The following is a 10,563-nucleotide window of genomic DNA, read 5'->3' as shown; positions in this document are numbered from 1 at the left end:
AATGGTAAAACATCTTTAATTATTTCAAAGGTAACAAAATTGGAAAAGGCATCTATTTATATAAGAGCGTTTTTAAAAAGCGTTGTGTACTGATTCCAAGTAGGATGAAGTCATGTCCGCGGTTGCGTTACTTCCGGTTCCTCTGCATCGGTAGCAAGCCGTGTAAGCAGTCGTGGTAGCTATAGGATGGTCATTGACAGTAACGGCTACATAGTTATTTTGGTAAAACATAATTATTTCAAAACAGAGTTTTTTTTAACATCACGAGAACTGCTATTGTTCGTAAAAAAAAAAAAGAAGATAATATGTCATTTAAAATTGATTATTTTTATATTTGTAGAACAATAAACTGAATTAACCAATAAAAGGAAAACTAAAAGCAAAGGATGTTGGAAGATCAAGATGTTTCCTTCACCGACCTCGCCCACTGCAACAAGAAACCCGGCAGAAGCTTTATCTCCTCGAAGTGCTTACTTACTGACTTCTACTTTTTACACGTAAAAAGGAGCCCAGCGTTTTTTCTGAAATTGGGCAATTGTTCTCAGGGGAGGGGTCGCTACTTATCTGTGTTGGAGAAAATTCATTATTCCCGTTTTTAGATCTGGCTTTAATCACGTCCAACAAGATATAACATGTAACTTTATACTCTTAGTCGTCGGATGTATTGTTTATTTTCGCTCTTTCTTCTTTTGATTTTTTTTCGTTTCAACACGGCTAAGCCTATAGCAATTGGCTATCTAAAGCGCGGCTTTTCGGGAATGACATGGCTTTTAGCATTGCGCTTAACTTGTTTCTCGGTTATCGATTTCGCTTACCTTTGATCAACAAGGGGTGGGTGATATGACTCGAAAAATGATATATCTTGAAGACACGCCTGGTATTAAGTCAAGTTCAAGGTATTTGCTCTCGAATTCAGGTTATATGCCAGCTTAGAGCTGGTGCACCATATACCAATGTAAAATAAGGCTTAAAAATTTCCTGCGTTATAAGTAATAAGATATGAAGGATAGCACTGTTCATCGTTAAAGATGACAAAAATCGTTGGTTGATTTTTACTGTCAACGCATGAGTCAAACAGATCACTGGCAGGATTGGTGGGATCTTCCAGTGGTGGGCGTCGAAGCGCTGTGTTCCCAAGCTTGTAATCCCCTGTTAGCACACTAACCAAAAACATAAACCTGGTTTGCTTTTCACTGCTTTAGTTGTTACTGTACGAGGACTTGACAGCGAAATAGCTTCCCTCTCCGTACTTTATTCTGTTTTTACCTTACACCCTGTGGTCAAAGTTTTGTTTGCAGATGGCGTCAATAACGTCTGATGACGTGCCATGGAAAAGCTGCCTCTCTATTTTGTTATAGCTGGTTGATTTAAGTTTCTTTTTCATACGTTCTAGCTTCCTAAAATCAGAGAGAGTTTTTTTAAGACTGCGATTTGACTTACTGGTCGCTTCTAATTATTCTACCAAAACAACAACAACAACAACAACAACAACAACAACATAATAATAATAATAATAATAATAATAACAATAAGAATTCAGAAGAAGAAGAAGAACAACAAGAGTCAAAGTATTTAGTCCTGTGGTCTAACTGGGGACACAAATCAAATCGAACCCAAATAACAGATAAAACTATGTGCAATCATGCTAAAACCAAGTTAAAAATTGACAAATTCATACATCCTAAAATGCAAGTATAATTAAATCTATACAGTTCTAAATTTACAGTTATAAAATCCAAAAAATTCAAGTGGAACAAAGGCCACAACAGTTATCATTAATGTTTAGGATAGCACTTAAATCAAGCTTCCGTAGATTTCTTTTAAAACTTTGTAGACTTTGTGACTCTCTAATATTCAACAGAGATTTATTTTTCCAGATTGCTGCATAAAGGCTCTGGTGTCACACGAAGGCAATTATAACGTTACAAACTAGCTACGTCTTCAACAGCGGTAAGCCTAGTTGATTGGACACTGCCTCAGCTTAGAAGAATTTCTTTCAAATAGAAGAAACATAGCTAAAATAAAATTTTACTTTTTTGCGTGCGACACCGCTTTACGAACGGGAATCATATCGATTTCTTTTGACTTCAGAACTTTCAATGAACCTGCCACTCAGGTTGCCTCACTGAGTTCTCTGATGTAGCCACCACTAGTTGCATCGTAAAGGTTACACTATCTACATTTACATTTCTTTTGTGTAGCATGAAGGGCTTAAGGACGGTGTCTACTATTTTACTGAGCATACGTTCTGCGCATCGCGAGATACTCGGGTTTCCTATGGGTGGTGCCTACTAATACAGAAATATTTTTGCGCGGCTTAAAACTATACGGAGAAAGCAGAACTTACCAAATGCTTTTGATATCTCAAAACGAAATTGGGGGTAACCATGCATTTTTCAAAGATAATTAAGCTTCAATTTAGTTAAAAATCCCATACATTGCTTTATATTGTGGCGTTTTTCAGAGATATTACTGCTAAATTATCTCTGAAAAATGCGTGGTTACCCCCAATGTTTTTTTTTTTGGATTCCGATAGCCCTTGCTAAGATCTGCTTTTCCCGCATAGTCAAAAACCGCACAAAAATACTTCGGTATTAGTAGGCACCGTCCTTAAAAGAATTGTCATCCTAGTATCGCGGTACGTTATTCCATTGCACTAAGCCCCGCTACCCACCCAACCCACCCACTTTTCATTCGCCCGAAAAGTCCGCACTCGAATCGTTTTGCGGCCGACAAATGACCTTCTCAATTCTGTTGATAAATACCAAACATTCCTTTTTACTCCACACCGACAGACTCTTTAGATTCCTTATTCGTTAGAAAAGATCCTTTGACTGCATTTTGGTTGGATAGGTGATTTTCGTGGTCAGTACACTTTCAAAACACCCATCATTTCTGTAAGGTGTGTATTGAAACAACGTCGTACTTCAATTTATGCTTCAGTTGACCGAGGTCTCACAGGCGGATCAAGGGGAACTTAGTGTGGTGGAGACTTGTATGGAACATTCAACCCACAAAAGGAAAAAAGCCTGAGACCCAGTAAAGGAAGTTTTTTGAGGTCTTTGTTATTTAAAAATGTTTCACTGAAGGAACTTAACTGTGAGAGAGATAACATTATTTTGTGAGAAATGTAACATTCTTGATTGTCATTGCTGCTTCTTGTTCAACATCTCAAATGACAGTGTAAAAAAAAGGAAACATGAATCAATTGCCCTAAACGAAATCGAAAAACCCTCACGAAGTCGTCGGAATGACCACACAAGCAACTAGTGATGCAATCTTTAATTTCAATTGTACCGACAAAGATGTTTAGACGATTTCTTAATTTAGCAGCCCCTTCTAAAGCCCTTCGCCCTTGGTAACAATCAAGAATGCCTACTCCTTTGCAATCCAAATTAATCATCCGCTTACCTGTTGTATCTATCAAGAAGGATATCATTCTCGATTTTCTCAATGCTCAAAATCTGCGCCTTCTCTGGTGGAATTGTCGCATGAAACTGCGCCTTCACAGTTTGGAATTTTTTACAGCCAGACGACAAAGGAATTCGTTTGAAATCACCATTTTCTTGAAGCTTGGGATTAGAATGAGCGATTGACGACAGTAAGTCTCCACAGCTTAAAACACTGAGAAAAGAAATAAAGTTAGTGTAAGCTGAAACTAGTTAGCTAATGGAATTTTTAAATATCTTTTCGCGTATACGACTGAAAACAAGTTCTACTGAAAAAGGCTTTCAACCGACTATGAACAGCTGGAATTTCATCGCTTTGATTTTTCTTGCGTACTCTCCATGACCAATTGTAATCAAAAATATAACTCAAAATTAAAACGAACCAATGACAACTCTAAAAATAAAATAATGAGAAATAAAGAAAAAGGATGCCGAAAGGGAATAAAATCAGCAACTAGAGACTTAAGCTACTAAACTTGTTCCTAGGCAGTTAGAGGAGCCAGTTGTGGTGACATTCGTAAAATTGACATTAACATTAAGTATCTTGGGAACGAAATGAGATGCTATGTTTTAAGATCGGTGAATAAATGGCAGATGTTGTTTTCTCAGTGTCAGTGCATGTCACAGGCATACTCGAATAAAAAAATCCGAAGGTCATAGGTTGAACTCCTGTTGCGATGACTCAGATTTTCTGCTATTTATTCACCAGGCAGGGTCCCAAAGGGGTTTAGGGCTCCAGGGCTCCGGCCTTAAAAATGCAGGGCTCCAGGGCTCCAAGGCGAAAATTTCAGGGCTCTAGGGCTCCACATTATCTGTTTTAGGGCTCCGGGCTCCACTCTGGTCTACAATCTTGATATGTAAAAATTATACTTTCAACGCTAAATCAAATACGCAAATAAAAAAGTCAGCAATTCCGATCAATTTTTTAAAGCTAAGCAGCCAGTTATATTATCTCCTATTATTTAAAAGTGGATTAAATATTAAACTTGTTTAAATGGGGTTGACAGACCCGCACGATTCCCACTTTGTGCCCATTGTGTTGTTAAAAGCCTTTATAGTTTTGCTTCCCTATTTTATAAGAGATCAAGGGAGGTTCCTTGTATATCTCTCTTAGTAGCGGCTGGTTTTGTTTTAAATGCCATTTGTCCATTAGAATATTTTTCAAACATGGCAGTGATGGTTGAAATTTTGTCACGAAGGGTAGAATTTTCTTGTGCGCTTTCTGTTTTTGTGTAAGAGCGTTCTTTCTTTCTGCGAAGTTAACTTCGGAGAGGATTTTGTCCACCAGGTTACTAGGATAACCTCTCGATGCCAGGCGTGTTTTAAAGTTTTTAATATTTTCCTCAAACACTACTTAAGAAGAGTTTGTTCTCAGAAGCCTAAGGGCTTCTCCTTTTTGACGCCTGCTGGGTGGCAACTGTTGTAGTTTGTGTACTGAAATGTTTCAGTAGGTTTGTAATGTGTGCGCACGTCGAGAATCGATTCTTTCTCGAATCTCTCTCCCTTATAGACTGTTGTATCCAAGAATGTTGTTTCTAATTGTGAGACCTCAGCGGTAAACTTCATGTTCTATTTCTTCTCTGTTTGTATCCCACAAGCAAAATACATCGTCAATGAACCTTTTCCACGTTAGCGGTTTGTTAACGCTCTGCCTTAAGATCTCCTTTTCTATAGATGCCTTAAAGATGTTGGCAAGAGCTACTGCCATTTTAGTGCCCATGGCAGTTCCGTGTGTTTGGAGATAGTCTTTCCCGTTAAATCGGTATTTCAGTATAAGGCTGAGCATTTCTCTGACGACATTTGTAGCTATAGGAGGGTTATTGGCATGAAAGTTCTCGTATGCGTTGCATACTATAGTGATTCCTTCCTCCTGTGGGATATTCGTGTAAAGGCTAGTGACATCCATTGAGACTAGAAAAGCGTCTCTAGGCACCCTAGTGCTTTCAAAATAGACCGTATGAAATATGTCGTTTTCTTTAAGATACGAGTCCTGCATCTGGCTATTGGCTGAAGTAGTTTGTCTACGAATGATGATGGGCGTTCTGTCGGGCCATCACACCCAGATATGATAGGTCTTCCGACTAATGTCGGTTTGTGAAGTTTTGTGAGGGTATAAAACACTGGGAGTCGAGGCGGATTTGGTTAAACCATTTAACCGTCATTTCGTCTTCGCACCCTGCTATGCGCCCTGCTTGGTGAAGACCCGAAAGTCAGGATGGAGAGGGTCATGAATCAGATGAACAGTAAACAATATAATCTATTAAGGACTGGGTAAGTATTGAAACTATTAATCTTCATCAATTATTATTTGTATCTTCAAAATGATCTGTCAAGTTTTTTTTGTTTAATTTGTTGTAACTGATCGGCCTGCTAGCAAAGTGCTAAAGGAACGTCCGGTTACTATAAAGTTGTTTTTATCCCGCTCACTACAATTATAACAAAGTTTTTATTAAATCCCTAAATAAGTTGTTGCATATCTGAGATAACCACGTATACTTGTATTATGTACTGTCCTCTCTTCAGATTCTGTTTTGTTATGCCCGTTAACACGCAGAAACAAACACAAAAAGGCAGTAATCAAGAATCAATGATGATGATGATGATGATGACGATGATGATGATGATCATGATTATGGGGATGATGACGACGACGATGACAATAACGATAATAATGATAAGCAGTATCATCAAACACACGTAGGGAAGTGTGGGGAGGACTGCAGGGCATTAAAGGAGCAAAAGAGATGCGCGCGGTGAGAGTTTCACAGATATGGACAGTTGACGAGTGGCAATATAATGTTGGTAAAAAAAGGAACGTCTTTGCGAAATTAAAGAAACAAAGTTACCTTTTCTGCGACTGTAACTCCGACTGGGCAACAAACAGCGGCCTCCTTCTAACGCTTCGTCTAGTTAAGTAGCGTGGATCCATGTTCTTTTGATTCATTGATTTCTCATGAAATATGAGCTTGTACTTGTATTGGCCTATGCAAAAGGAGTACTCTTCCTCTTCTCTAAGAAAAGCGGCCTCTATTTCTTCTTGCATCTTTTTTGATGGAATCTACAAACGCAACAAGAGCATCAAAGCTATCATTGTGAAACTTGGAATATATATGGAAGGTCCAAAGCTGTTTCTTTGAGGTCCACAAAATGGGACTTTAACATCATATAACAAATACCACTTGGAGTAAATGTGATGGAATATTTTAAACCTGGTGAATTAATGAGAATAATGCATTATTCTAATTTATTCTAAGACCTTCCGATAACTAGTTCGGATGCTTTACCACTGAGCTACAGGAGACTCGAGGGAACTAAGGCCATTAAACTAGTTCACGGGACAAACATCCTGCGTACTTCTAGGGACATTTAGAGACATTGTCACATCCCAGGCTGTCTCTCTCCCCCTCGCCTTATTTTGTATTGATGAAACTCATCGTCATACTATGGATGATGATAACAAATTGCTTCAAATCTGACATTCGTCCTTTCTGTTTCAGCTCAACTGATCGGTACCTTTCGTTCGTCTCGAAGTTAAATGAGCCTCCTATCCCCCTCACAAGTTCGTCTGCTCCCCCCCCCCCCCCAGGAAATAAATAAATAACCAGTCTCTAAACTTAATTAAAAGCAAAACAAAACAAACAAACAAAAAAAAGACCCCAACAAAAAATCCAACTTTTCCAGAACACACCAGTTAAAATCTTGTTGTCATGAAAATATCAAGCGACGTGAACAAAGAAAAAGGCAGACCAAATTTTTGCCAGATGTATTTTACGAAAAGGGACAATGTTTGGTGGTATTGGTTTTAATATTAAAGTTATGAACGTTAAAAGACAGCGCGGCATTTTGTGACCCATGCACCTCCCCTGGCCAAACAGAGTTTTTTTTATATATATCTTGATTTGAGAATTACAGGTAAGACACTCCGGCAAAACAACCACAGTTCTGAGTTTCCTTATCTTTGGATACCTGTATTTAACCTTAAGCTACGTTTAGAAGCGCGTGAGCTCTCAGTATTTTTTCTCACCCAAAATGTGACTTTAACCTTGTTCTCATGTCAAGAAGGAAAAAAGGCATACGCGTACCTCCTTTACATCGTATTTCTTCGACCCATCATCGTCTTTCCAATACCAGATCCACTTTGTTGCCAACGCCTTACCAGGTTCCTGGTTGTAAGAGGGTGTGGAGAGTCGTCGGAGCCCCGCTTGGTCTGAACCCTTTTTGACGGTCATGTGTTGAAAGTGTATTGTAGCATTGAGAAATGATGACTTGTTTAAACTTATTGAAAAGGAGAAAAAACGAGAGATAAATATAAAAATGTAAATTTACAAACGCGCGAGCCGTAAGTCGCTCACACGGCTGGAGCTTTACACGAAGCAACATGAAGCAACTGAAAGCATTCACACACCCCCACCCCCTCCCCACCGCCTTCTCCTCCCCACTAAAAGTATTATTTTAATTTCCTTGGAGCAAGATAACATAGGCGCAATGCTGAATTCTGAACAAAATGGCAATCGAGAATTATTTGACCAGGAGATCTTTTAGGCTTGCACGATTTGTACTTCAAAATTAATATGACAAACGTTAACAAAGTTGTGGTGTCTGACCAGCTTTAAGGATTAAATTTTACCTTTTTTGGATACTTTCTACTTATCTAAATTTCTATTTGTAACAAATTAATTGTAGGCGGCATTACTGTCTAGGTTTGTTATTGACGCGAACATAAACTTGTAAATGATTTGAACCCATCAGTCGTGCCATACGTAAGTAATTATGATCATCCAGGTGAGTGTAGTCCTGACTGAGGACTGTTTGAGGTGACACTGACTGCCGTTTCGACAACCAGAGCGGAAGTCATCTTCAGAGTCAAGTAAATTGTGAAACCTTACGTCAGTAAATGGTGTAAGCGTTTCTGGTTGTTGGCCTGATTGGTTAACGAAGTCGACATTTAATTGGTCCTTTGTCAGTTAAGCCGTGATGTTATTGGTTGTGAGGTCTGTAAAAAGTGCAAAAACGACTGTAAAAAAATAGCACCAATCAGTTTTACACTCACCCGGTCGATCATAATTTACGTACATGAATATAAACCACCAGTTTATTCCGTCTAAGGTGCAGGACAATTTTTTCTTACCTTAAAAAAGGTAAACGACCATCTCTGAAGACCACCTCAACTTCCACGTTTTCTACGTCACAAAAAAGCTTCTCAAGAACGACATTTTCATCTAGATTACAACTCGTCCACTCCTTGGATCCCGGCTGTCTGAACTGCCATTGATAAGGCATAGGGCAGTGTTCATTCTCGCAATCGCGACCCATTGTACATTCACCAAGAGGCGACTCGGAGCAGATTACTATGTATGTGTGGTCTTAAATTACAAGAAAAAGGAAAACAAGTTTAACTTGCCTAAAAGCACCTAAACAAGAAACGAGAGGAAATCATGATCTTTTGTTTGTGCTGACGAAACATCCCACTAAATAAACAATCAACAGGTGGATCGATCATTCAAACAATTCTTTGGTCTGCCGTTTATACAGTCAGTTGGGTCATTCGCTATGCCCATCTGTCCGTTAGTCAGTCAGTCCGTAAAATCCGCCAGCCAGCTAAATCACTTGGGCAGTCGGTCGATTAATCAGTAAGCATCAGTCTGGCAGTCAGAGAGTCAGTGATTGGGTGAGTGAGTGAGTGAGTGAGTCAAGTCAGTCAGTCAGTCAGTCAGTCAGTCAGTCAGTCAGTCAGTCAGTCAGTCAGTCAGTCAGTAAGAATCAGTCAGTCAGCGAAGCTTCCGGTAGATTTAAGTACCGGATCTATCATGAAAAGCACCGGACGTTCACGCCGTGGGGCGTCTTCAGGAAGCGTGCGCCAAAGGCACGAGCCCGCTTGGGAAGTACGAGGGCACGTTCCCAAGAAAGTTTTGAGATTGCACCCTTTGAAACTTTGTTTTCGATATCCCTGAGACCGGAGAAATAATAATAATTTATGTTAAGAAATACAATTTGTCGGCCATGTATTAAACTATCATACGGTTGTGTTGAAGATATAGCGAAATGTTTTATAAGTGCATTTTAGTGGAAAGCGCCAATACTGTAAGACTGATATCCTGGACTTTGTGTATCAAAACTCTCAAATGTTAGACTAGTCTATTCATCAAGGTCCTCATTAGAACCAAAGCTGAATAATTGTCACATCAGAGTACCTGACATCACAGAGTCGGCAACCGGACTTTTTATCTGTCCTCCGGCCTCAAATGAAAACCCTGAGTCAGTCAGTCTGGCAGTCAGTTGGACCGTCGGTGATCCAGCAGGCTCTTCACCAGCTTTCACATCTCCCCTGACGCTATCATTTCGATTAAGTTTTTCCCGCTTTTAACGGCGCCAAATAAGCATCGATAATGAGATTACAACTATTGCAATAATCACACCGCAGGTTAGAGATTTCCAGTAGTTCCTTGTCATTGTAAGGTTCGAGATCGTGATTGGCAGTCGCGTTTAAGAAACCTTGAGACTCGGGCAACTCCACTTATCGTGAGAAAAGCAACGTTCAACACAAACGAAAAGGTATAAACAATAGCTGAGATCAAATATTTAATCAGCATCACCGTGAATTTCGCCACCCCAAAGCATGCCAGCAAGAGATAGTGCCAAATAACCCGCAAAGCTAAACTGACAATAGAACAGATAAAGAATGTCCCTCTTCCGATGAACATGAGACCCAACCAGGCGATATGAGCCAACGAATTCGTAATCTTCCAGTGGTAAGGTCTGAAGTGATAACAAAATTCAATTGCAAGCGAAGCCTTTAACAACATGGCCGCAGTTTTGATAATAGGCCTTATCACGGTTTTCGACGCCATTTTGACGGGTAGGCAAACATGTTTGAAATAACAGTGTTTGTATGGAAATCCGATGTCAAATAATTTTCATAAAACATCGCTTCTGAAAAATTCATGGGGAAACTTTTGGCACTAGGAAAAGGATTTTAAAGAAAAAATTGGAGGGATGTAGCTGTGACAGAAAGTGTCCAGTCGTGTTTTGAACTTTCCATACATTTCCCTGTATTTTTTCCCGCAAACTATTTTTAGTAGCAGTTCACGGCTGGTTCGCTATACAGACAAATGTA

At 39.4% G+C, this 10,563-nt stretch overlaps 1 protein-coding gene across 1 annotated transcript; it reads right to left on the bottom strand.

Moving 5' to 3' along the window:
- Positions 1–686: 686 nt before the first annotated feature.
- LOC146488150 (protein mono-ADP-ribosyltransferase TIPARP-like) lies at positions 687–10,258 on the bottom strand. The gene is made up of 6 exons (XM_085121630.1): positions 9,641–10,258; positions 8,578–8,812; positions 7,532–7,724; positions 6,296–6,507; positions 3,412–3,624; positions 687–1,397 (listed from the first exon to the last, which is right to left on the bottom strand). The coding sequence occupies exons 1-6, from the start codon at positions 9,645–9,647 to the stop codon at positions 1,268–1,270; spliced, it is 990 nt and encodes a 329-aa protein (XP_084977756.1). The 5' UTR covers positions 9,648–10,258; the 3' UTR covers positions 687–1,267.
- Positions 10,259–10,563: the final 305 nt, after the last annotated feature.

This window comes from Pavona decussata, unplaced genomic scaffold, assembly GCF_977016875.1.
Source record: "Pavona decussata unplaced genomic scaffold, jaPavDecu1.1 SCAFFOLD_11, whole genome shotgun sequence".
Taxonomy (NCBI): Eukaryota; Metazoa; Cnidaria; class Anthozoa; order Scleractinia; family Agariciidae; genus Pavona; species Pavona decussata.
This window is presented reverse-complemented; position numbering and strand designations above follow the sequence as displayed.

Bases quoted from the DNA above. Each gene is read 5' to 3' on its own strand.
- LOC146488150 (XM_085121630.1), bottom strand. The intron at 7,725-8,577 runs GTAAGAAAAAAT...CTTTTCAATAAG, and splicing joins GGTCGTTTACCTTTTTTAAG to TTTAAACAAGTCATCATTTC. The intron at 6,508-7,531 runs GTACGCGTATGC...TTGCGTTTGTAG, and splicing joins AGAAATACGATGTAAAGGAG to ATTCCATCAAAAAAGATGCA.